Source organism: Euprymna scolopes, chromosome 46 (assembly GCF_053919585.1).
Source record: "Euprymna scolopes isolate OS-2025 chromosome 46, ASM5391958v1, whole genome shotgun sequence".
Lineage (NCBI taxonomy): Eukaryota > Metazoa > Mollusca > Cephalopoda > Sepiida > Sepiolidae > Euprymna > Euprymna scolopes.
The window spans coordinates 5324151-5351540 of NC_136527.1; the positions used below are offsets into that span (position 1 = coordinate 5324151).

At 39.1% G+C, this 27390-nt stretch overlaps 1 protein-coding gene across 2 annotated transcripts in view; it reads right to left on the bottom strand.

The window, feature by feature from the left end:
- LOC145271112 (uncharacterized) overlaps positions 1–27390 on the bottom strand; it is a 125785-nt gene that overhangs the window by 27167 nt on the left and 71228 nt on the right. For both annotated transcript variants that reach the window (XM_080126652.1, XM_080126653.1), the window contains one exon: positions 5463–11958. In XM_080126652.1, coding sequence (XP_079982778.1) covers positions 5463–10960 — 5498 coding nt within the window. In that variant the 5' untranslated portion in view covers positions 10961–11958. The remainder of the gene's footprint in view (positions 1–5462; positions 11959–27390) is intronic.

Here is a 27390-nt window from a genome sequence, read left to right on the forward strand (position 1 = left end):
CATTGATCAAAACTGATGTCCCAGTCGAGAAGGCCAGTGAACGTGTTCGCTTCGATTAGTTTTATGAAAAAGACAAACAAACACGCGAAAGGACAGAATTTAAAAAAAAAATCAAGCAAAATAAATGTAGAGACAGCGTCCTTTTGCAAATCGTAGATTCCATGAACAAAGTTTCTTTCTTTGGCCTGCTTCTCAGGTGACTACAATCTGATTGTCTTCAAGTCTAATGTAAACAAGTTCTTGATGAGCCGTACGCCTATGTAATCCAACTTACAAAAAATGCCACTACCTATGTTAAAAACGCTATAATCACATTGACTAATGTATACCCATTAACCCTTATCCTCGAGTGGCCTCTGGGCCTTGATAAGTGGCGATTCCTTTGTAAAAAAAAAAAAATCGTAGATATTATAATCTAAGAAGTATAAGGACACTTCTAAATAAATGTAACATATTATACCTATACAGACTAGCATGGGTGCCCAGCGTTGCCTGGGTGCTTGCAGGTGTGTGAAAAAAGAAAAAAAAAAAAGTGCTCAAACCAGTAGACAAACCATGATGGGGAGAGGTGTGAAAAAAAAAAAATAGAAGAAAAACAGTAGTAGCAGGGGGGGGGGGGAGCAAGATGTGGAAAAGGGTTTAAAAAAAAAAAATTTTTTTTTAAAAGTGGTAGCAGGCAGGCTTGAAGGTAGAAAAGAACGTGTAAGAAAATCTGACGCGTTACCGATGCTCCATCATCCGACCGAAAGTAAGTAAACTCAATCAAACCGATATAACGATACCATGACTTGCAAAAAAAAAAATGACGAAACAAAAAAAAAAAAAGAAAAAAAAAAAACGACCCCTCCCTGCAGAAAACTGAGGGTGAAGGAATTAGTGTTTTGGGCCAATTTTTCAATAACTGCTGTCCGAAGGGTCGAGGTTTAAAACAGTTTGCTCAGGTACCATTGCCTCTGTCGAAAGTTTTTGCGAAACACACAAACAGACACACATTATGCCTTTTTTTTTCTGGGCCTATTTTTGTTGTATCGACCATAGAATAGGTAATTGTCTGTATTTTTGAGATGAGGTGTTTTCATTGATTGAGATTGTCGGACTGACTCCCTCATCTTGGTTGTTATTGTCACAACGTTTCAGCCGTTTTGCCCTCCAGCCTTCGTCAGGTGTTTTGTATTGAACTGGGGAACCGTTTGTTAGGAGTCTCGAACACAACCCTTTATTATTATTACGGGGGTACCGTGTTCGGACTCCAGCTAGGCTTTGGGACATAGTTGCTGATTCTCTGTTTTGAATGTTACTTTTTCACTGCCTTCGTTCAGGATTGAACTCAGCACCTTTGGGTAACTGTAAACTTTGATACAACGTCCGACAATCTCAATCAATATAGAATAGGTGTGTGGCATTGGATATGGCCTTTAGGGGTTATCTTTGGTAAATGGCAAGAACTACACTGACAATTCTTATGGATGTGTAGTTATAAAAGTGGAAGGAAGAATCTATCTATCTACTATTGGTTCGTTCCCTATGGACTCCGAAACGGTTTGGCCGATCTTTATCAAATTTCACACAAATATACTTCATGCATCTGGCAACATTTGCAGATAGGTTTTGTATCGGAATGCCTTTGATAAGTACCGATGATCAAAAAAGTCCTAAAAGTGTTTTGGGCCAATTTTTTTAATAACTGTTGTCCGAAGGGTCGAGGTTTAAAATGGTTTGCTCAGGTACCATTGCCTCTGTCAAAAGTTTTTGCGAGACATACAAACACACAAACAGACACACATTATGCCTTTTATATATAGAGACTAGCGGAGGTAGTCGATGTTGCCCGGGTGTTTGGAGGTGTGTGCGTGTGTCACAAAAAAACGCAAACAATGTTGAACTTCTTTAAAAAATTGGAAAAACAAAACAAAAAAAAAACTGTTCTGCATCGTCCGTGTGGTAAAAAAAAAAATAGTTTTGGTTGATAGGTAGGTAGGATTGAACCTGGAACCTTGAGGCGAAGGTGGAAAAAAATCCTGACATGTAACCCACTCGCCCATGTGGTTTAACTTAAATGCACGAGGCCAAAAATATCCCGCAATCAACTTTCGCTGCGAGGCTGTTTTTTTTTTTTTTTTGTCGGGGGGGTGAACGTCCGTTATATATGATGATATATAAATAGCGTCGGCGTAAAAAGCCTTTGCGAGACATACATGAAAAAAAAAAAAAGTTACAAAAAAACGAACAAAAACAAAATAAAAAAAACTCGAACCCGATAGTGGGGAGGTGTGTGTGTAGATCAAAAAAGAAAGCTCGAATTAAAAAAACAAAAAAAAGGTTTTGGGAGGGGGTTAGGCTCGAACCCGAAGCCTCAAGATGACATTTTTTTTTTAAATTTTTTTTTATTTTTATTTATTTTTTTATTTTTTTATTACATTTTCGCCCCAAACAAGGCAAGATTAATAGATTAATAAACACACGTAGCAGCAAAATTTTGTCGTCGTCGTATAACAGCTGGCAAAATAAAATATTTTTACGACCATGTTTCGTAAGTGTGAGATATTATCATCTTGGTAGCATGCAAAAAGTCATAAGAATGAGTGAGCAAGCCGAGAAGCACCGGGGAAAAAGACCTTTGGCGGACATACAGAAAAAATGCACACAAACAATGGGGGAAATTATTGATGGTGGTTTCAGCTAGACGAGTGTTTTTGGTGAAAGTTTGGCGAGGGAGGACTAGAAATTGGAGCTCAGACGAGCACTTGCCATGAAAATAACAATAAAGCAGATTCATGCAGATTGCATATTTATTATTACAGAGCTAATTCTTTATTGATGATTATATTGTACCTAATATGTAATAGGGATTTCATAATGATAAAGGCAGGCTTGCGTCTCTTCTGTGGGAAAGAGGTTACAGGATAGAGAAAAGGTCATTCCCTACGAGGCTACGAAGTCTGTTTTGAACTCTGTCAAGGCAGGATAAGGTCTTTCTAGCAGCTCCTGACCAAATGTGGCAACAATACTCCATCCTTGGACGTACTTGGCTTTTATATAGGTAGAGAATTGCATTAGAACAATCCCATCATTTTTCCAGTGACCTTGGCAACGGATTTGATGTATGTTTTCCATTTCAGCTTAGGAGCAAAATTCATACCTAGAAGCTTGTCAAAACATGAGGCCTCCCCAAGACGAAAATCATTCATTTCAATTGATGCAAGACGGGGATCAGAGCGTTGATGATGTAAAGATAGAAGCTTGGTTTTAGATGCGTTAAATTTAACCAGCCACCTCTTTCACCATTGCACCACATACTTAAGATTGCCGACCTTTGAAATTTTTATAGACTAGTAGTTCCACTCTATAACTTTATGTGTCTATGTATATATTAAAAAGTGTGAATATGTACGGTAATGCCTTTCTATATAATAGGCTTCCTTGACTACCATAGAGAAAAGTTGGTGGAGACCGCAGACGTAAAATCTTTTTTAACTTTGACCCCAATTTTGATTCCTTAATATAATTAACCCTAACCCGAGACCGCAGACGTCAAATCTTTTTTTATTTTGACCCATTAACATTTATTGTTTTGGGCTCAAATTAAATTGACCCATGTCCAAGTAACCTACATCTAAAATTTCAAGTGTTCAGACCCAAAATTGGCGGAGGAGTTTGGTAGAGTTTGCAAAAATCAATTCTGTTAACTTTGACCTCTTGGAAGCAAAATTTTCACCAAGAACTGGTTAAAAAGCTGCATGTCTGAATACACGTTATGTAAAATTTCAAACGTTTAGACCCAAAATTGGCTTAATAGTTTGCTAGAGACCGCAAAGGTCAATTCACTTGAACTTTGACCTTTTGGGAGCCAAATTTTCAGAAAAAAAAAAAAACAATTAAAAAGCTTGCCCTATATCTGAAGACACTTTATGTAAAATTTCAAATGCTTAGACCAAAAATTGGCTGAGTAATTTGGTAGAGACTGCAGAGGTCAATTTTTTAAAACTTTGACCCCAATTATGCAAGTCACTTTTTTGTTTGGCTACGGAGTAGGGGTAAGACGTCGGATTTTCTTTCACTTTCTTTTCCGCCTTTGCACCACGAGTTTAAAAAGAAAATTTTTTAACACCTCTTTTCACATGGGCTGCCGACTGATGCAAACTATATTCCTCTTTTATAATTTCTAATGTTTGTTTGCTAATAAAAATTACATGCAAATACATTCATTGGACAGAGTGGAATGATAAAATTGTCACCCTAGAAAAGACAACATGATTCCATTTCCGTTTGATGAAAACCGGTTTTTTTTTCTTTTTGTTGCAGATCATCTAGTTTTGTATGGAGAGAGAGAGAGAGAGAGTGTGTGAAACGACAATGAGAGGGAGAGAGAGACAATGACAGTTAGACAGAGGGAGTGATAACGATGGCGAGACAGAGAGTGTGAGTTACAAAAAGAGAGATAGAGTGACGATAATGGATAGAAAGAGAGAGATAGAGAGAGAGAGAGAGAGAGAGAGAGAGAGACAAAGATGGAGACAATGAGAGAGAGAGAGAGTGACAAAGATGGAGACAATGAGAGAGAGAGAGAGTGACAAAGATGGAGACAATGAGAGAGAGAGAGAGAGAGAGAGAGAGAGACAATAACAGTTAGACAAGAGAGACAGAGTGACAATAATGGGTAGAAAGAGAGATAGAGAGAGAGAGTGACAAAGATGGAGACAATAAGAGAGAGAGAGAGAGAGACAATGACAGTCAGACAAGAGAGATAGAGAGAGAGTTACAAAGATGGAGACAATGAGAGAGAGAGAGAGAGCGAGAGAGAGAGAGAGAGAGAGACAATGACAGTTAGACAAGAGAGAGAGAGAGAGTTACAAAGATGGAGACAATGAGAGAGAGAGAGACAATGACAGTTAGACAAGAGAGACAGAGTGACAATAATGGGTAGAAAGAGAGATAGAGAGAGAGAGAGTGACAAAGATGGAGACAATAAGAGAGAGAGAGAGAGAGAGAGACAATGACAGTCAGACAAGAGAGATAGAGAGAGAGTTACAAAGATGGAGACAATGAGAGAGAGAGAGAGACAATGACAGTCAGACAAGAGAGATAGAGAGAGAGTGACAAAGATGGAGACAATGAGAGAGAGAGAGAGAGAATGACAGTCAGACAAGAGAGATAGAGAGAGAATTACAAAGATGGAGACAATGAGAGAGAGAGAGAGAGACAATGACAGTTAGACAAGAGAGACAGAGTGACAATAATGGGTAGAAAGAGAGATAGAGAGAGAGTGACAAAGATGGAAAGGGAGAAAACTTCTAACATTACCGCTGTTGAACTATGAATATTAAAAAAATTCAAATAAATTTCATACCAAACGAATCTTCAGCACTTCAATATTGGAGGTGCTGAATCTACACTTGGTCCAAGATTGATACTGATGCAAAAACAAAACAAAAAAAAAGTGAAAATATTCGATTGATACTTACTTTGGTTTTGTCCTGAATGTGCACGAAGTACAACTATAGACTGTTCCAGAATGGATTGACAAGTGTTCAAGGAACGCGTTCTGATCGGGCATAATCAGTGAACATATTTTGCACACAAAAATCACAGTTCGAGTCTTTCGGCAATACTTTCGCAAATACAATGTCCGATAGTCCGTGACGATGTGTATCTCACTGTATGGCTGTCGATCTTTCTTGCTATCTACGTTTGTACAGAGTTCCTGAGGGGAAACGGGTGCCTGCACCGTGTGTTCAGTTATTGTACAATCAGGTTTATCGTCGCAACTTTCTTTTTTCGTTGGCTGTTGCGATTCAAAGTTCGTTGCAAATAGGGGGCTGACGACATGTTGAAGTCTTCGATGGTTTTCTAAAAGCGACGAGAACCAGCTTTTAAACGGGCATTCTCGACATCTGTGCCGTTCCAGTTCCATGTGGTCAAGGCGGATGTGGTCGCTGACGCTAATGTGGCTCGTGGACGTCAGCTGACAGAACGGACACTTGAAGTGACCGGCCACGTTTTCACCCTGCCGATAAGTGATCAACCTTAACACGCTGACCTGTTCGGAGTCGGTGCAGCGTTGCGGAGGGGGTTTCACAGCGTCGTCCTGGTCGGACCATTTCCAGGTGAACACATAGTTCATATCGCCTTCGACTTTCAACAGTGTCGTCTGATCAGCAGTATCGGTTTCATCGAACCTACCAGCAGTCGATTGTTCAAATCCACAGTCTGCGGTTTCCTGTTCGACTTTTAAATCGTCGTTGAACATCTCGAAGACAGATGTACGGTTCTCTGTCTCTTTTTTTAGTCCTGGAACCAGTTTTTCTAATTTTTGGGGTGATTTTGTTTTATTTTTCGGCAAGCCTTTTTTCTGAATGCCGCCGTGCTTTTGATTGAACCGAGGCTGAGCAGCATTAGGCACAATGATTTCAGGACGTCTAGTTTTCTTGCGAAACAGCTGGAAGGTTTTGCACGGCTGTTCCAACGGGTTGGTCGGTTTTTTCGGATGGACTTTTAAGATGTGGTGTCGCGCCTGAATCTCGTCGGGCATACTAACCAGACAATAGTTACAGAGAAATATACCGTCGTACGTCTTGAAAATAAAGCGTTTATAAATGTCCATTTCCGCTTTGCGAAATACGGGCATCGTCATGTTATATTTGATGTCAGCATCCGTCAGACCCACTGGGTTATATTTCTGCGGTAGAGGCACGTCTGATTCGCTCACTTTCTCTGAGAAAGATTTCTCAAAAGTCGAGATCCTATAGGACGTTTCGTCTGTTTTCTCGACAGATTTATAAATTCTCTCACTCTTAGAGTTTGGAGGCTCGGCCAATGATGGACTTTCCCATTCATAATCTGAATGCTGCGTGGATTGGATCTGTCGTTTCTTTGGCATCACAGGCGACACACCGTCTATGTCCTCAATTGGTCTTTTCCGAGAAGAGTCTTCGACAGAAACCTCTGAGGGAGAAACGTCTTGGTTAACTTTTATTTTTCTAACATACTTTCTTTTTGGAGGCGTCTCTGTCGCACCAAACTCACTCTGCTTAGTTAAGGTTTTCTTTATGCCAGGTTCTTTGATGCATTTGGTGTAGGTTTTTGCTTTCTTCCGTTTCTGTGGGCGGTAGGTACGTTTAAGTTTGTGTTTTAATGGTGCTGTTTTCAGCGTACTCAACGGCGCTTTCCCAACCTTGGCCGCTGATGAAGCATGGGAGCTTTTCTCACCCTCTTCTTTGGACTTTAGCAAAATGCCGACATTATTCAGTTCATCCGAGTGTTCCTGCCACATATGTTTTTTTACTTCTGTGGCGGACAGGTTTACGTAATTGCAGAAGACACACCTGTAAGGTGTGTTCGGAACGGCAAAAGATGACGCTACTTTCTTTTTAGGTTTCGCTTTGTTTAAAGCGGGTTTCTTGCTTGCCTGGTCTGTGGGTGATTTCTTCAAGACTGGCGAAGAAGATGACACTAATGTAGAAGTCACTGTCGGAGATGCGGAGATCGGAGGCTGGGATGACAATGGAGGTGGTTGCGGCAATGGGTTCATGGGTTTCTGTGGAACGGCTACAACTGCTTCAAGTTTAGTCGCAACAATTTCTGATTTGCCTTCTGGTAACAATCCTTCCGCGTTGTGCTGGTAGCGGATATGCCGCATCACCTGGGAATGGTCGATGCTGCACATGGTGCAGCTACCGCACTTGAAAAGATTTCCAGGTAAACTTTCTATTTGAATTGTTTTTTTGTCTGGATCAGATCCATCCACTTTGGCCGCATCCGTAATGTTCGGGCTACATGGAGACTTGTTGCTGGATGCAGGCGGGTCTGTAAGAGTTTTGTCCACAGTTTTAACAACTAAACTATCCTGATTGGACAAATCGCTTTCGGCTGGTTTTTTCTTCTCCATGCAAGCGGCAAGCTTTTTCTCCCAGTCGGGGATTCCGAGCCATTTTACATATTGTTCTCTGTTTTTGTGGTTTAGCGTACAGTGCCGAGCAACCTTGTAGCGCTGGAGGTGCCGATAGAAACAGTAACCGCATTCCCAGAAGTGAACGTTGAGATGTGCCGAAAGCAAATGCCTGTGGATGTAACAAGGAAAGTACGCCATGAATCCGCATAAATTACACTTCTTCACGTGTTCGTCAGACGTGTACAAAGAAGAAAGCTTGGCGTCAAGTATTGGGCCGCCGAGTTTTGAATATTCGTCTTTATCGATCAGATTCTCAGACTTTTTGTTTATGATTATGGACTCCAACTTTGGTGGATTCGTCGAAGGTGGCGGCATCTCCACATCCTTGATTTCCGGATCGATGGGCGACATTGGCGATAAACATTCCTTTAATTCTTGCTCTTCTGGATTTCCATTAAATAATTCTTTGTCTTCCGATGGTGTCTCCTCAGTCGGTCCTTCAGTTTTGGAATCGGTCTGTATACCTTCGCCTTCATGAAATTCATTCCCATCCATCTTTACTGCCGACGATGCCTCTGTCGCTTCAGACCCGTCATCGGCAACTTTAGATTCACCTTTCGTTTTATGAAACTCGTACTTCCGACGCGTACTTATGTGAACAACTAGATCCTCATGCCGTTTGATGTGGCCGTAAAAACCCATGACGCTGCAAGATTGATAAGAGCACTGCGGACATTCGATGTACTCTGTAAAGTGGTCCCCCGGAGTAAATTTGACAATCTCCATAGCCAAATTTTTAGGGGGTGGGGCCGGATCACCATTAGTTTTTTCCTCAGCTTTAGCATTCGACTCGGGTCGAGTTTCTTCCACAGGAACCGGGATCTTAACTCTGGAGTCGACATTTTCACTCTCTTTATCGCCTGCTGGTTGTTTGTCATTAATTTGGGATTTCGCTTCTTGAACAACCTCCGTGAGTTTATGTTTAGGGTCGTTGCCGACTTGGGACCGGCCCCAACTACTGCATCTTTCAGCTTGTTTTTTAGGCGAAACCCTCGGATCATTTTTCATAATTGGAGCAATTGCTTTTACAAGAGTTTTGTTCGTATCCTGCGATTTGGATTTTCTTGGAATAACTTCAGGGGGTTCGTTAATAAGAAGGATCCCCGACTTGCGACCAAAATGCGTGCGCTCAATATGCTGTCGTACAATTTCTTCCGAGGAGGACTTCATGTGACACGAGAGGCACTGGTGAAGTGGAATCGTTTGACTGTAGGAATTGTGGTGGTTCAGGAAGATATGGAATTTCATACGATTCAGCTTGTGGAATTTCTCCTTGCAGTAAGGACAGTTAAACTTGAAATGTCCAACGACTACGGGCTTATCGCCTTCTCCGGACGAAGGGATCGTTTCCAGGTTCCCAGCTGCGGCAGTCGCGGCAGCCGCATTAGCCCTTTTATCTTTCTTCAGCTTTAAAGCGACGGACTGTTTTTTGATATTCAAGACTTTCTTCCGGATCAGCTTATGGTTTCGAACTTCGGCAGCAGCAGGGCGTTTCTTGTAAGGCGCCCTCTTCATACCGTTCATAAGAGACGCCTTCACGTGACTGTGGTTTAAGAAGTCCTCCCGGGAACTCGTCGCAAACGAGCACTCCTTGCATTCAAAGTTCACGTTTCTCTGTTTTGTAATATTCTTCATAGAATCACAGACTTTCATGTGCGCTAGGAACACCTGCGCGTTTGTCGTATTAAACAAACAGTCCGTACACTGGTATCCGTTTCCACTCGGGTTAGAATCCACAATGCCAACGAGACTATCCTTGCCGTTATGACTCGAGTGGTTTAAGATATATTTCTGATTACTTAACAGGCTGACTAACGTCTTGTGGGACTCGGAGACAACTTTAGACTCTTTTTCCCGCGAATGACTCGAACTCCGGCAGAGGAACATGCTACCTGCAATAACCCGCTGAGATTCACCTGGATGCTCGGTAGCTATGTGTTCTACGACCTCTGACTTGTTCTTTTTCTTGAGGTAACAGTGGGGACATTTCACCCAGGGGACGACAAAGTTCTCGCGGACGTGCTCGACGAAAGCGGAAAGACTGTTTGTGACAGATTTGCACCATCTGCACACGTAAGACGTCAAATCTGCATGCTTGACGGAATAATGCGAGATGAACTCGCGGATGACATTCGTGCTATAGCTGCAGTCCGACACTGAACACTGGTGGAGGTAGACCTTGGCTTTTTTCCCAGAGTGCGTTGCCAAGTGTTCTTTGTGAGAGGAAACATCCGCACTCACTGTAGAACAGTGAGTACAAGAAAGCGAATCTTCCTCGGCCTCTTTCTCAGAGTTGTCATGCGTTTCCGATTCCGTTGCCAGGTTAGGGTCGCTGTTTGAATCGCCATCTCCGGACGATTGCTGGTCCTGATTTTTTTTCCCAGACTCCGTCGGTTCTTCTTTTTCATCTTCGTCTTTTTCTTCTGGCTTTTTTTCTTGTCCATTTTCCCACATTTCCGCACTAAGAGAAAAGGCACTGATGATGGTAAGTTCCGGTTGCGTTTCAATATTCGGATCGTCCTCACCGGCTGGGACAGGAACATCGGAACTCTCCTCGGGAGAAGCTGTGCTAAGCATCTCTGACATTCCCTGTGATACATATTTCGAAATGCTACCGATTTCTCCAAGAGCTACCGTCATGACCGTAGATGGCTCTGTAGCCGTATCATTTTGTCCAGATCCGTTAGCAGCAGTGGAGCCTTGGACTGACTTTTGTTTTAGTCGATCAGGTAACTCATTAGACAGCGACTGTGAACTACCATCAGACTTTTCCGAGTGGTTGGGGTGCCAGGATGTATTACCTGAAGAATCTTTATTTTCGGTTCTGTTGGAGAGCTCGCCCTGGGCGATATGATAGTGGTCGTAATGCAGGCCGTTTGATGCAGCAGTTTGTGGGGTAGAATTTTCGTTGGCGGTCTCACTCAGACTTTGATCCGAAGAGTTTCCAGCCCATTTTCCGTGAAGGAAATTTTTCTCGGAAGCACCTTTATTAAACAGTTTATACTTCTTCATGTTTTATAGCGATAGTTTCCCTCTATTTTTTTTTCTTGAAGAATCTAAATACTGCCCCCTCCTGCCTCCAAACTGCAATTTTCAGAATAGCTTGTAAATGATATCTATTATTAAAATTTTACAAAAATCTAAAGTACTTGAAATTTTTCCAGTGCCTTTTTTCCCCGCTTTTGTATAAACTATATTAAACTAAATACAACCCACATTACTAACTCTCACTCTTTTATACTTCTTCATGTTTTATAGCTGAGAGTTTCCCTCTGTTTTTTTTCTCTTTCAAATCAACAATACTGATTTGAACCAATATAATTTTCAAGCTGGCATCAAAAATCAATTATACTTATCATTATGTAAGTATATATATATATATATATATATATATATATATATATAGATGTAATTTTCTCCCAGTTTGGCTAATACTAAATTATTCAAGATTAAGTCTTTTTAGGAGATATTCTTAAGCTTGTTTGTTTTTTTTTGCCATGTTATATATTCTGATACCCGTTTTATTTACTGATCAATTTGTATTTCAAACTGTTAATACTTTTGTTTGTTTTTTTTTTCTTTTCATTAATTAAGATAAAAAAGTATATAACAATTTATGAAGAGTTCTCGAAGGGGAGATAACTCTGCATTTAATTTAAAAGGGGAATAACTCATTATTTTTTTTCATTGAAAACGTTTTTTTTTCCCCCCTCTTTTTGTAATTTCAAATTCAATTTAAAAAAAAAAAAAGGAAAGCTTTCTTCATGGCAAGTACCTTGTAATTTATTTTCAAAGTCAGAGTCGGAGGGATGAAAGGTATTAGAAAGTGTTAAAGCAATTTTAGGCCAGGGGTCGAGTCTCTGGTATTTTGAGGGAGGCAGAGGAATAAAATTGAAGGGGGAGTGGCTACATCTTTCTCTTGCATTTTTCTTGTGTCACGATTTGCATAACGTTCTTGGGCGAGTCATCTGGCAGCTGGCGTAAAACTTGCCCATCTTTGTCAGAAGAATCTGTGAAAGAAGAAGAAAAAAAGAAATAATTCAGATTGTTGTGTGGGGTCACTCGTACCAACTTCCTAACTTATCTTTAATAATAACCTGATAATCCTGAATAAGCAATCAAGTTTTTGCTAAGATTCAAACGAGGATTGAACGTCAGTCACCCAGACCACTAACAAACATTCACTGGATAATATTCCATCTACAATCTATCGAGCACAGGCAAGTAGTGTTGGATGATGAACAACAGCTAAAAATAGTTTAGAGAAATAAAATTGGTTACTGGAATGTAAAAACAAGTTTTAACCAAAATGTATAGAAAATTAGCAGAGTTGTATGACCATTACCCCGATAAGTTTCTGGAAATTTTTTCACTGGATTATTATTGATTGGACACTACACTAATTAACCAGATTATGAAAAAAATTTGAAAAAAAAAAAAAAAAAAAAAAAAAAAATCATTATTGGAATGTAAAAACAAGTTTTAACCAAAATGTATAGAGAATTAGCTTGGCAGAGTTGTACAACTGTTACGCCGATAGGTTTCTGGAAATTTTTTCACTGGATTATTATTGATTGGACACTAATTAACCAGATTATGAAAAAAATTTGAAAAAAATTGAAAAAAAAAAAAAATCATTATTTTGACATTTGGAAAGGGGTGCTCACTTTTTAGTTACAATGTGCTGGTAAATCGGTCACCCATTTTGTAACTAATAAAAAACGCATCTACAACATCGAGCACAGGCAAGTAGTATTGGATATACAATATTAGATGGACAACAGCTAAAAATAGTTTAGAGAAATAAAATTGGTTACTGAATTAATTAACTGAAATGTATAGAAAATTAGCTTGGCGGAATTGTACAACCATCACAGTGATAGGTTTTTGGAAATTTTTTCACTGGATTATTATTGGTTGGACACTAATTAACCAGACTATGAAAAATATTTGAAAATCATTATTTTGACATTTGAAAGGAGTGCTCACTTACTTGGCCTTTTGGTCAAGATCAAAGTGTAGTATCTGTTCCGGCAGATACTGCAAGCTATGACTAGCTATGACTAGCAAAGACCAGATGTGGGGGCAACCCCACATGCCTGACCATTAACCAGCTCCCATTTCCCACCTCTCGGGAGCTGGTCCCCTTTTTCCCTTCCCCCTCCCTTCACTCCTCACATTAAAAATCGGCCTTGTGCCTAATTTGCTCGGTGGGGGAGCAAATAAATACCATCTGTTCCGGCAGATACTGCAAGCAAAGACCATATGTGGGGGCAACCCCACATATAAGACCTTGGTCAATGTAGGGGCAACCCTTCATACCAATTGTCACTATCCAGCTCCCCTACTCCCCAGGGAGTTGGTCCCCATTTCCCCTTCACTCCTCACTTTAAAAATCGGCCTTGTGCCTAATTTGCTCGGTGGGGGAGCAAATAAATACCATCTGTTCCGGCAGATGCTGCAAGCTATGACTAGCAAAGACCAGATGTGGGGGCAACCCCACATGCCTGACCATTAAACAGCTCCCATTTCCCACCTCTCGGGAGCTGGTCCCCTTTTTCCCTTCCCCCTCCCTTCACTCCTCACATTAAAAATTGGCCTTGTGCCTAATTTGCTCGGTGGGGGAGCAAATAAATACCATCTGTTCTTCAGATGCTGCACTTCATTTTCTTGTTCTCTTTCGGTGGAGGAGAAACCCTTCACGACTGAGACAATTTTTATTTTTGTACCTTTTCTCCACGTTAAAAAACGACCCTGGTGTCTAACTCTGTCCCGTGGGGAGGCATAGTAAATAGGTACAATGTGCTGGTAAATCGGTCACCCATTTTGTAAAAACGCTGGAATATCAAAACCATAGAAAGTAAAAATTACATTAACTTACCGCATTTGTAAGTCAGAAATATTTATTTTGTTTCTCAAAGAAAACAAAAATAGAAGGAAATTTATTATTTTTTTAATTTTTTGTTTTTATGAAAACAAAGTTTCGAGTTTGTTTGTTTTTTTTAAACTTAGTTTTTGGGTGATGAAAAGTGAGTTTGTGGGTGCTTTTTTTAAAATAATTTGTTTTTTATGAAAGATGAGTTTGTGGGTGTTTCTTTAAAATAATTTATCTGTTTTTATGAAAGGTGACGGGTTTTTTTGAGTTTTTTTTTTTTCAAAATTTATTTCTATTTTTTTTTCTTGTGGAAATTTGGTAAAAAAAGAAAAAAAATAGAAATAAATAAATAAATTTATTTATGACTGTACATTCATCTTACATTATTTTTTTTTAATTTTTAATCAGTTCATATGCGTGTCACGTTGGTACAGTGGTAACGTCACCAGCTTTGAATGCTACAGTTTCGGTTTCGATTTTAGTTGATGGGGCCAAAATACTTTAGTTTTACTTTTGAAATCACGACTCTATACTAATTAATACGGAATCTGGACAAATTTAAATGCCCGGGTAATTTGCCGTATTCGCGAACGTTTTTGATCCCCATAAATTGTCCTCAGGCGAGTGATGAAAAATAATAAATTCTAATCGTCTTTTCCATTCAATTCATTACCTTATTTTTCATGGTTTTTCATCACTCGCCTGAGGACGACTTATGAAAGTCGAAAACGTTCGCGAATACGGCAAGTCTCTTTTTACACTCGAACATAATGTTCGCAAACTAGTCTGTCAAAAAGAAAAAAAAAAAATGGAAAAATAAACAAGAGCTGTCTCTGCTCTTCAATGAAACGCGCATAAAGGAGAAACTGCTGCCCAAATATACTTATTTACACACACACACACATGCACACACATAACTTGAATGTCTACTGGAGAGAACTTGAATGCTTACTGGACACTATCCTCGAGTGTCTAAGGTCTCTCTGTACAGGGGTTTGTCAGAACAATCTGGCATGAGGATACTTTTTCCATAGAATATTCAAAATCACATTCGAAAATATTGTAGCTACAATATTTTCACAGTGATTACTCATAAACCCTTATTATTATTATTGATTGGAAACTAATTAACCAAATTATGAAAAAAGTTTTTAAAAAAATTTGAAAAAATAATCATTATTTCGACATTTGAAAGGGGTGCTCACTTTTTAGTTATGTCAGTCACCCATTTTGTAACCAATAAAAAACGCGGGAATATCAAAACCACAGAAAGTAAAAATGACATGAACCTACCGCATTTGTACGCCAGAAATATTTATTTGGTTTTTCAAAAAAAAAAAAAAGAGAATGAAAATGTTTTTTTTATTACTTTTTTAAAAAATTTTTGTTTTTATGAAAAAGTTTCAAAATTTTTGTTTTTTTTAACTTAGTTTTTGGTTGATGAAAAGTGAGTTTGTGGGTGTTTTTGTTTAAATAATTTATTTGTTTAAAAAAAAAAGAGGAGGAGTTTGTGGGTGTTTCTTTACAATAATTTATCTATTTTTATGAAAGGTGAGGGTTTTTTGGGGTTTTTTCTTCCAAAACTTTTATTTATTTATTTTATTTTTATTTTTTTAAGTTTCACTAAAATGTTTCATTCTATTTTTCTTTTTTATTCTCTTCTGTTAATCTGTTTTCCAACAACTTGGTTGTCTTCAAGTCCAACATAAACAAATTCTTGATGAACCGTCCCATTAAATAATCCCATTTATCAAATTTCCACTACTAACAATTACTCCAATATTTTCCCATTAACTACTGTACACTCTTTAACCCTTATCCTCGAGTGGCCTCTTGGCCTTGATAAGTGGTGACTCCTATGTAAAAAAAAAATAAATAAATCAAATAAAAATCTTGTTGCACAACCCCCTACTTTTTAAAAAATTCTTTTTTTATTCAATATTCACTCCAAACAAGGCACCTGTTCACATTACACTTGAACTTCTGCATGTCAGTACAGTCTTGAAAACAGGAATCTAGAGGGAAGTCCAGAGTTTAGCAGTTCTGGGGAAGAAACTCCGATAAATTTTTTTTTTTTTTTGTGCGTGGTTATTTATATTAAAAAAATACTTTTCTCTATTTCTTTAAAAAGAAATTTATTTAAAAAGAAAATACAACTTTTTTTTATATATGGGTCTTGGAATTGCATTCATCTGCAACTAGGCACTTTTCTACAGGGAGAGGTTGCTTTTTTTTGCCGATATTTTCGAAAGTCATCCCCTCTTTTCGATTGACTAACCTTATTTTAAACATTCATCACTTCCGGTTTGGGGATGGGCATAACAGTAAATACGTCGTTTTTTTTTGGGGGGGGGGGGAGTTCACATTCTTTTCCTCCTTCGCGGTACAGCCTCCCTACTACCACTTTAAAAAAATTTTTTTTTGTGCAATAAACACCTCAAAACACCCTGACAACAATTTTCTTATATATGGGTTGTGGAATTGCATTCACTAGCAAAAGATGTAGCTAATTTGCATATTCTTTTAAACATTCATTTTAATTAATTCCCTATTAGTTTTTTTCGGTTTTCTTATGTGATGATCATCTTTAGTTAACTATTACGCGTAATTATATTCATGCAGATATTCTACATGATTTATACTTGCGTAATATTTGCGTAAAAAGTAGGGATGGGAAATTTAATGGCCGATTCGGTAGGGGGGGGGCATGGTTTTGAACGTAAGCTAACAATAATTTTTTTTAAATTTTCGATTACTTTTTTTTCTCAAATAAAAAAAAATACATGGAATAATTTTATCTCAAATCTGAAAAACCCTACATTTCACGTAAAAATTCATTATGATAAAGATTGTCTTTATATTTTTCTGGTAAGAGAAATATAAGATTTCTGGAATTATTTTCAAGTTAAATATTAAGTTAAATATCAAGTTAAATATTAAGTTAAAGAGTCTGCATAGGCCAACTCTTTCAACTTTGACTGCTAAATTTTCTACAGGGGAGAGTCGCTTTTTTCGCCGATATTTATGAAAGTCATCCTTTCGATTGTCTAGCGTTAATTTAAACCTACGTCACTTTCGGTTTGGCGGTGATCGTAACAGCAAAGATGTCAGTGTTTTTTTCCCCCATTCTTTTCCTCCTTCGCGTTACGGGTTTGAGCCTGCCTTCCTACTACCACTATTTTTTTTTTTTTCTCAACACACACCTCCAAACACCCGGGCAACGCTGAGCACCCATGCTAGTATATATAGAAAACTTTGTGTGTGTGTGTGTGAGAGAGAGAGTTTCCTATAGACTCTACAATGGCTGAGCTGATTTTTATGAAATTTCACACATGTACTTTAAAAAAAGCTGGTTGCATGTCTGAATACCCTTTATGTAAAATTTCAAATGTTTAGAGCAAAAATTTGCCGAGTAATTTGGTAGAGACCGCAGAGGTCCAATTTTTTTTAAAACCTTGACCATGATTTTGACCCCATAACATTTATTAGTTTGGGCTTGAATCAAATTAAAAAGTTTGATCCATGTCCAAGGAACCTACATCTAAAATTTCAAGTGTTTAGACCCGAAATTGACGGAGGAGTTTGGTAGAGTTTTCAAAGGTCAAATCGTTGAACTTTGACCCCTTGACAGCCAAATTTCTGGCCAAAAACTGATTAAAAAGATTTTCCCAAATCTCAATACTCCTTATGTCAAATCTTGAGTAGACTAAAATTTGCCAGGTAGTAGGGAAATGTACACACACACAGACAATTTCACTTTTATATATAGACTAGCGAGAGGTACCCGGCGTTGCCCGGGTGTTTGCAGGTGTGTGTGAAAAAAAAACAGGTGCCCGTGAAAAAAAAAAAAAACAAAGCCTTGACGACGCGCAGTTGGAAAATAGCAAAGTGTGGAAAAAAAAAAAAAAAAACAAAGCCTTGCCGACGCGCAGTTGGAAAATAGCAAAGTGTGGAAAAAAACAAAAAAAAACAAAGCCTTGATGACGCGCAGTTGGAAAATAGCAAAGTGTGGAAAAAAAAAAAAAAAAAAAAAAAAAAAACAAAGCCTTGCCGACGCGCAGTTGGAAAATAGCAAAGTGTGGAAAAAAAAAAAAAAAAACAAAGCCTTGATGACGCGCAGTTGGAAAATAGCAAAGTGTGGAAAAAAAAAAAAAAAAAAAAAAAAAAAAAAAACAAAGCCTTGCCGACGCGCAGTTGGAAAATAGTAAAGTGTGGAAAAAAAAAAAAAAAAAAAAAAAAGCCTTGCCGACGCGCAGTTGGAAAACAGTAAAGTGTGGAAAAAAAAAACAAAAAAAAAAAAAACAAAGCCTTGACGACGCGCAGTTGGAAAATAGTAAAGTGTGAAAAAAAAACAAAAAACAAAGCCTTGACGACGCGCAGTTGGAAAATAGTAAAGTGTGGAAAAAAAAAAACAAAGCCTTGACGACGCGCAGTTGGAAAATAGTAAAGTGTGGAAAAAAAACAAAAAAAAACAAAGCCTTGACGACGCGCAGTTGGAAAATAGCAAAGTGTGGAAAAAAAACAAAAAAAACAAAGCCTTGACGACGCGCAGTTGGAAAATAGTAAAGTGTGGAAAAAAAACAAAAAAAACAAAGCCTTGACGACGCGCAGTTGGAAAATAGTAAAGTGTGGAAAAAAACAAAAAAACAAAAAAAAAAAACAAAGCCTTGACGACGCGCAGTTGGAAAATAGTAAAGTGTGGAAAAAAAACAAAAAAAACAAAGCCTTGACGACGCGCAGTTGGAAAATAGTAAAGTGTGGAAAAAAAACAAAAAAAACAAAGCCTTGACGACGCGCAGTTGGAAAATAGTAAAGTGTGGAAAAAAAAACAAAAAACAAAGCCTTGACAACGCGCAGTTGGAAAATAGTAAAGTGTGGAAAAAAACAAAAAAACAAAAAAAAAAAACAAAGCCTTGACGACGCGCAGTTGGAAAATAGTAAAGTGTGAAAAAAACAAAAAAAACAAAGCCTTGACGACGCGCAGTTGGAAAATAGTAAAGTGTGGAAAAAAAAAACAAAAACAAAAAAAAACAAAGCCTTGACGACGCGCAGTTGGAAAATAGTAAAGTGTGGAAAAAAACAAAAAAAACAAAGCCTTGACAACGCGCAGTTGGAAAATAGTAAAGTGTGGAAAGAAAAAAACAAAAAACAAAAAAAAAACAAAGCCTTGCCGACGCGCAGTTGGAAAATAGTAAAGTGTGGAAAAAAACAAAAAACAAAAAAAAAACAAAGCCTTGCCGACGCGCAGTTGGAAAATAGTAAAGTGTGGAAAAAAAAAAAAAAAAAAAAAAAAAAAACAAAGCCTTGACGACGCGCAGTTGGAAAATAGTAAAGTGTGGAAAAAAAAAAAAAACAAAGCCTTGCCGACGCGCAGTTGGAAAATAGCAAAGTGTGGAAAAAAAAAAAAAAAAAAAAAAAAAAAACAAAGCCTTGCCGACGCGCAGTTGGAAAATAGCAAAGTGTGGAAAAAAAAAAAGAAAAAAAAAAAAAACAAAGCCTTGCCGACGCGCAGTTGGAAAATAGCAAAGTGTGGAAAAAAAAAAAAAACAAAGCCTTGATGACGCGCAGTTGGAAAATAGTAAAGTGTGGAAAAAACAAAAAAACAAAGCCTTGCCGACGCGCAGTTGGAAAATAGTAAAGTGTGGAAAAAAAAAAAAAAAAAAAAAAAAAGCCTTGACGACGCGCAGTTGGAAAATAGTAAAGTGTGGAAAAAAAAAAAAAAACAAAAAAAAAAACAAAGCCTTGACGACGCGCAGTTGGAAAATAGTAAAGTGTGGAAAAAAAAAAACAAAAAAAAAAAAAACAAAGCCTTGACGACGCGCAGTTGGAAAATAGTAAAGTGTGGAAAAAAAAAAAAAAAAAAAAAAAAAAAAAAAAACAAAGCCTTGACGACACGCAGTTGGAAAATAGTAAAGTGTGGAAAAAAAACAAAAACAAAAAAAAAAAACAAAGCCTTGCCGACGCGCAGTTGGAAAATAGTAAAGTGTGGAAAAAAAAAAAAAAAAAAAAAAAAAACAAAGCCTTGACGACGCGCAGTTGGAAAATAGTAAAGTGTGAAAAAAAAAAAAAAAAAACAAAGCCTTGACGACGCGCAGTTGGAAAATAGTAAAGTGTGGAAAAAAAACAAAAAAACAAAAAAAAACAAAGCCTTGACGACGCGCAGTTGGAAAATAGTAAAGTGTGAAAAAAAAAAAAAAACAAAGCCTTGACAACGCGCAGTTGGAAAATAGTAAAGTGTGGAAAAAAAAAAAAAAAAAAAAAAAAACAAAGCCTTGCCGACGCGCAGTTGGAAAATAGTAAAGTGTGGAAAAAAAAAAAAAAACAAAAAAAAAAACAAAGCCTTGACGACGCGCAGTTGGAAAATAGTAAAGTGTGGGAAAAAAAAAAAAAAAAAAAACAAAGCCTTGCCGACGCGCAGTTGGAAAATAGTAAAGTGTGGAAAAAAAAAAAACAAAAAAAAAAAAACAAAGCTTTGCCGACGCGCAGTTGGAAAATAGTAAAGTGTGGAAAAAAAAAAAAAAAAAAAAAAAAAACAAAGCCTTGACGACGCGCAGTTGGAAAATAGTAAAGTGTGAAAAAAAAAAAACAAAAAAAAAAAACAGGTGCGCGTTTTTGATTGACGTGACAGCGATAGGTATTCAGCAGTCAGCATTTTGTGCGGGACAGTTTTTAATGAGGTCAATAAATCAGTCTGTTTGTTTTTAAAAACCCACTCCCCCGTCTGATATGACGAAGTCGACATTGACCAAACGTTCACTGGCTCTGGGCCTGTTATTAGAGTCGAGTTTCGCTTTTTGTTTATACCGAAAACCGAATGTAACGCGTGCCGATGCGGGAAATGTGGAATAATTAACGTTTGAAAGTCAATAAAATTAAATAGACAGGCGAGCTCCGTGGTTAAGTGTGAGATATTACAATTTATAGATGATATAAAAAGTTTTAAGAAGTTGTGAACCGAGTGAACGCTTCTCTGAAAGAAGCCTTTTGTGGACATCGAGGAAAAGCGTACATACATACATACATTTTCGCTTTTATATATATAGATTTATTTATTCTAGATGGCAGTATTCGACAAACAAGCAACAATGCAATTTGATCGCCCCCATCCCAACCATTAATGCCACCCTCAAGCCTATAATTCCCATTCCAAAAGAAATGCATTTCATGGTCAGCCATGATAATTCAATCAAGCCTTGATCTTGGGCAGCCATGATAATTCAATCAAGCCTTGATCTTGGGCAGCCATGATAATTCAATCAAGCCTTGATCTTGGTCAGCCATGATAATTCAATCAAGCCTTGATCTTGGTCAGCCATGATAATTCAATCAAGCCTTGATCTTGGGCAGCCATGATAATTCAATCAAGCCTTGATCTTGGGCAGCCATGATAATTCAATCAAGCCTTGATCTTGGGCAGCCATGATAATTCAATCAAGCCTTGATCTTGGGCAGCCATGATAATTCAATCAAGCCTTGATCTTGGGCAGCCATGATAATTCAATCAAGCCTTGATCTTGGGCAGCCATGATAATTCAATCAAGCCTTGATCTTGGGCAGCCATGATAATTCAATCAAGCCTTGATCTTGGGCAGCCATGATAATTCAATCAAGCCTTGATCTTGGGCAGCCATGATAATTCAATCAAGCCTTGATCTTGGGCAGCCATGATAATTCAATCAAGCCTTGATCTTGGGCAGCCATGATAATTCAATCAAGCCTTGATCTTGGGCAGCCATGATAATTCAATCAAGCCTTGATCTTGGGCAGCCATGATAATTCAATCAAGCCTTGATCTTGGGCAGCCATGATAATTCAATCAAGCCTTGATCTTGGGCAGCCATGATAATTCAATCAAGCCTTGATCTTGGGCAGCCATGATAATTCAATCAAGCCTTGATCTTGGGCAGCCATGATAATTCAATCAAGCCTTGATCTTGGGCAGCCATGATAATTCAATCAAGCCTTGATCTTGGGCAGCCATGATAATTCAATCAAGCCTTGATCTTGGGCAGCCATGATAATTCAATCAAGCCTTGATCTTGGGCAGCCATGATAATTCAATCAAGCCTTGATCTTGGGCAGCCATGATAATTCAATCAAGCCTTGATCTTGGGCAGCCATGATAATTCAATCAAGCCTTGATCTTGGGCAGCCATGATAATTCAATCAAGCCTTGACCTTGGTCAGCCATGATAATTCAATCAAGCCTTGATCTTGGTCAGCCATGATAATTCAATCAAGCCTTGACCTTGGTCAGCCATGATAATTCAATCAAGCCTTGATCTTTGGCAGCCATGATAATTCAATCAAGCCTTGATCTTGGGCAGCCATGATAATTCAATCAAGCCTTGATCTTGGGCAGCCATGATAATTCAATCAAGGTTGTCGTGAAGAAATCCTATTTTCAGTCTATGGAAGCTTCTTCATTTAGACAAAACTTGGCACGCTGTTGGTTGCCCCAGTTTTTACATTTTTGTCCAATGGAAGTCCTTTGTGTATTTTTGGTGATTTTTTTTGTGCTATTTCTGTAACAGACTTGTTTGCGGATTCTGTCTCATTCATAAGATAGTCTTGTTCAGAATGCATGGTCAGTTTTGTGAATGACGTAGTTCTGCTGGTTCTTATTTTATTTTTAAGTTTAGATTTTGGGAGCTCATAAGATATTGTCCGATACTCGCAATAGTTGATAATCGATGCTGATGGTTAACCTCTGAGAAACGCATAACTCCTGCTTCTCTAGGCAGTTACAGCTTTGTCATTTAGCATTTTTATATTATGTTCGATTATATTCCATAGTTCATAACAATAACAATTTCTCTTCCCTCTCGTATCTAGATTGGCAGATACAACTTGGGTAAACACGACATATATATTTTCTACTAATTCTTTTCTCATTTCAGTATATTGAATGCAATCATTGTCTTCTATGCCAAGGTATTTACCTTTTTCCTGGTTCTTGATTTAAGTATCTTCATCAAGCAGTACCATTCCAGTTTGGACCTTCTTCCGAGCATTGATGGATCACTTTGCATATTTGTTCATACAAAACATCATTCAAATATATATGGAGAAATTATGTAAAAGCGTACATACATACATACATTTTCGCTTTTATATATATAATTTATTTATTCTGGAAATGCATGACGAGTTACATGACATATGAGGGATTGGTTGAATAGATTTTGTGAAGATTCTGTCCATACTGCTTTTTCTGCATTGCTATCATCCTTTATAAAGACCCACAATGTTTTAAACAAACTACATTTCTTTTTTTTTTTTTTTTTTTTTTATTACATTTTCACCCCAAACAAGGCAAATTGCCACTTTGGTGTAGGGGGCTACTATCAGGGGCAACAACTACTGGGGTACTATGTAGGGATTTGGGCAGCAAGGTGTCGGTTCACGTTACACTTGAACTTCTGCACGTCAGTACTGTTGGGGAAGCAGGGACCTGGAATGGAATTCCAGAGTCTTGCGGTTCTGGGGAAGAAACTATTAGAGTAAAAAGATCTTTTACATCTAGGGACCTCTACAGTGTGGGGGTGGGATCTAGTAGCCTGTCGGGTTTGTCGAGGGTGCTCGCGTCGTGGGGGCACAAGTGATTGCAGTTCATCAGAGCATTCACCACTAAAATACTTGTAGAACAGGCAGAGGGATGCAACATTTCGTCGATGGGACAGAGGCTGAAGCTTAGATGCCAGTTCAGGGCCTATCAGATTTGCGACTCTCTTTTGAACCTTGTCAAGGAGCGAGAGACTAGTAGCAGATGCACCAGCCCAGATGTGGCAGCAATACTCCATACATGGGCGAATGGTGGCCTTATAGAGGTACAGGATACTTTCGGGTGTTAGTAGTTTTCTAGCACGGTAGAGAGAGCCCACCTTTCTTGCAGCGGCCCTGGCAATGCCTTCAATGTAATTGTTCCAACTCATGTTTCCTGTGAACGTTAGGCCAAGGAGTTTGAAAGATGGACTCTCAGATAAAGAGTCGTTGGCCATTGCTATTGGTGGTAGAGAGGGTTTCTTGTAATTATTGAATGAAACTAGTTTAGTCTTGGCAGCATTGAACGCGACCAACCACTTTTGTCCCCATTCCACTACAGATTGGAGGTCTTCCTCTAGTGTTTCTGCCATTTCTTTAGAAATGTGTTCATTCGTCTTCCTGTCGTGTCTGCCATAGAGTGTAGTGTCATCAGCATATATACCCATCTCAGAGGCAATGTTGTCGGGGAGGTCATTTATGAATATCAGGAACAATAGAGGTCCAAGGATAGAACCCTGGGGCACTCCCGCATTTATATCATATTGTTTAGATGTGCGACCGTCGAGGACTACCTGGATTTTTCTCTTATCTAAGAAGGATTTAATTATGTTAAGTATTCTACCAGTGATACCGTATGATCTGATTTTACTGAGGAGACCCTCATGCCATACCCTGTCAAAAGCCTTAGATATATCTAGAGCTACCGCTCTGCCTTCCCCCGCTTTGTCCAGTGATTGGTATATACGTTCAGAGATCACGGTGAGGATGTCTGCTGTGGAACGGGCTTGTCTAAATCCATATTGTTTGCCAGTCAGTAGTTTAGCATCTGTAAGATGATGGATTAGAGCGTGGTTAATTATGGTCTCAAATATTTTGGCAAAAAGTGGAAGGAGGCTAATGGGGCGATAATTTGATGGGTCTGTCCTTTCACCAGAATTCTTGAATACTGGTACAACAGAAGCAGTTTTCCAACAGCCCGGAAAGCAAGCTTCATTAAGACATTTGTTGTAGAGTTTGGAGAGAACTGGAGCTACTTCGGCTGAGCACTTTTTTAATAGCACAGCTGGGATAAGATCGGGTCCACATGCTTTTGAGGTGTCAAGGTTTTTTATGATAGCATGCACCTGAGCAGGGGTGGTTTTCAGATCGTCTAGTGTGGCGTCTGTCCGCATAGGAAAGTCAGGTAGGGGGTGGTTGGAAGGGTCCAGTGTGGAGTTTGAGGCAAACCGACTGGCAAGCATGTTAGCCTTGTCGGTTGCTGAGGAGACAACCTCGTGATTGTTGGTTAGTGGGGGAATTGTCGATTGCCCATTATTTACTACACTGTTGTAGATTTTCCAGAAGTCTCGAGTTCCTAGTTTTTGTGCTTCGATGCGCTTTTTAGTGGTTTCCGTAAATTCTCTCTTAGCTGTCGCTATTTCTTTCTTAACGTTATTTCTAGCTTCTATATACTTCAGTCTGTTTGAACTGGACTTATGTCGGTTAAACCTACGGTATGCATGCTGCTTTTGAGTAATGGCAGTTGCACAAGTCGACGTAAACCATTGGGGAGAGTGGGGCTTACTATAAAATTTCCGCATGGGAACATGCGCTTCGATTGCAGTTTTGAACCAGTCAGTGGTCTCGTTTGCACACTGTTCAGCAGGGAGAGAGAAAATATTTTTCCATGGAGCATCTCTAATTAGTTCCCTGATGGCTTCCCAGTCAGCCTTATTATAATATCTCGTTGTTTTGAGCACTGGCTCTTCAGTTTTGGGTCTAGAGTTTAGGGCGATTTCAACCATTATCACTGCATGATCAGCGTTCCCGAGTGGGCTGTGGGCCTTCGCTATGCAGTCATCGGGAACTGTGGTCAAAAACAGATCTAGAAGTGATGCGTGTTGTTCTTCCTGGTCAGGGAAACGGGTTGGAAACGTAACAATTTGTGATAGGGAGTGAGATATAGCGAAGCTATGGGTTGTGCTGCCCGCTGCATCTGTGTGAGCAGAGAATCCAAGCCAGTTTTTATGGTGGACATTAAAGTCACCAAACACATGTATTTGTGCGCTAGTGTCGAGGGACAGTGCCGTGTCTATGCTGTCAGATACTTTGTTTATTATGGAGCAGTCCTGAGTCGAGGGAGAGCGGTAGAGAAAATAATAGTAGCTAATACTGTGTTGCACGTTTAGTCTAAAGCACATAAAGGCTTGATCATCTGTTTCTAGGTTTGTTTCTCTAGTCAAGGGAAGGGTATTACGAATGTAAACTCCAAGTCCGTGCATATGTCTGTCAGAGTCCTTACGGCAGAGTGGGAGATATCCAGGCATGTTAAAGTGGTTAGAGGGAATGGAGGAGTGTAGGTTAGTCTCACTTAGTGCTAAGATATCCGGGGTATTTGTTAAGAGAAATGCTTCAACATCAGCTAAGTTAGTTCTAAGCCCACGGATATTTGTGAATGAGAGCCTCAAGGGAGGAGGCAAGTTGAATTTGTTTGTCCCTAATCCTGGTTTAAGCTTATTTTTAGATTGTACTGTCGTCATATTTTTTTTTAAGAGTTTCGGTAAGGGGGAGCTAAGCAAGAGGTTATGCGGAGCTTCAGACATGCATCACAAGTAGACCATCAGCTGACCTTTCTCCAATTAGGATTGTGGCCTCAGGAAAGCCCACCGGGGATGAGTGCAGGGTCCCTTTCCATGCGCGTCATGGCACTGCAAACAACCCGATATTATTCAACTGTTGATGGAGCAGCCGCTCTAAGCGCTACCAAAGAGTTAGGGCTCCTGTACTACCAGTCGGGAACAGCAGCCAGGAACTGTCAATCCGGTACCCTCAACCCTTTAGGAGAAGGTCAACCCAATCTAACTGCTCAGGCATATCTTATACTCAAGCACTCCCAAATGTTCAGTTTTAGGGGTGGGGCATGCTGGGAATGGGGAAGAACGGCGTTCATTGCCCTAGCCAGGAAACAAGATCTACCGCTGGGTGTTTCTGTCGAATCACTGAGATAGTGTCTCTGCGCTTGACTAATAGGCAAAGAAGGAGTATGGAAGCCGGGCGATAGACAGAGCCTATCTACTCCTTAAGCAATTTAGGTTTGCAAACCGGTGAATTTGTTTGAGTCACCAGCTCTAGGAAGGTTGTCATCCAAGACTGAAGAGGCCTCTCTCCCCTTTGGTTTAGTTTCAGAGTTTTCCTTCTCCTAGACGGATGATCTGGGAAGATCTACTGGGTCCGTCAGCCCTGAGAGGGTTTTCTCCGCGCCTAGGTTCTAATCCAGGTATTTCTGCGACCCCGCGTTGTTAGTGTTACTGGGTTAGTTTGTTGGGGATTATATCTACTGATTAGTTACACTCCTCAAAGTGATTTAGGGACATGCTATTTACTTGTTAATGGATAAAGGGGGTGGGTGAAGTTCATGCAGTGTAAGCGTCTATGTTTGTAAGAGGGCTTGTTAGGGAGGAGATAATGTGATTTTAGTCGTACCCTTTTTTTTTATTTTATTAATGTTAGCTTAGGTCTAGTATAGTGTTACAGTATGAGTAGGTATTAAGAATTGAGCTACGAGTTGTGCCCGAGCTATTTTAGATGATAGGAGGGTTAAGATGTAAGTGCAATATAGCATGGATAAGACAGCAAGTATTGAGTCATGCGTAATTAGGTGAATAGATATATATGGGCAGGTTTTCAGTAGGTGCGAATAGAGTTGGAGTTGTAGGTATTTTTTAGTAAGAGTCATGGGGCGTTTTGCATAACAAGGAGTGTCGTTTCAATATCGTAATTAATCGTTGCAAAACTCGAGACAGTTGTGTAGTGCATATCGCTT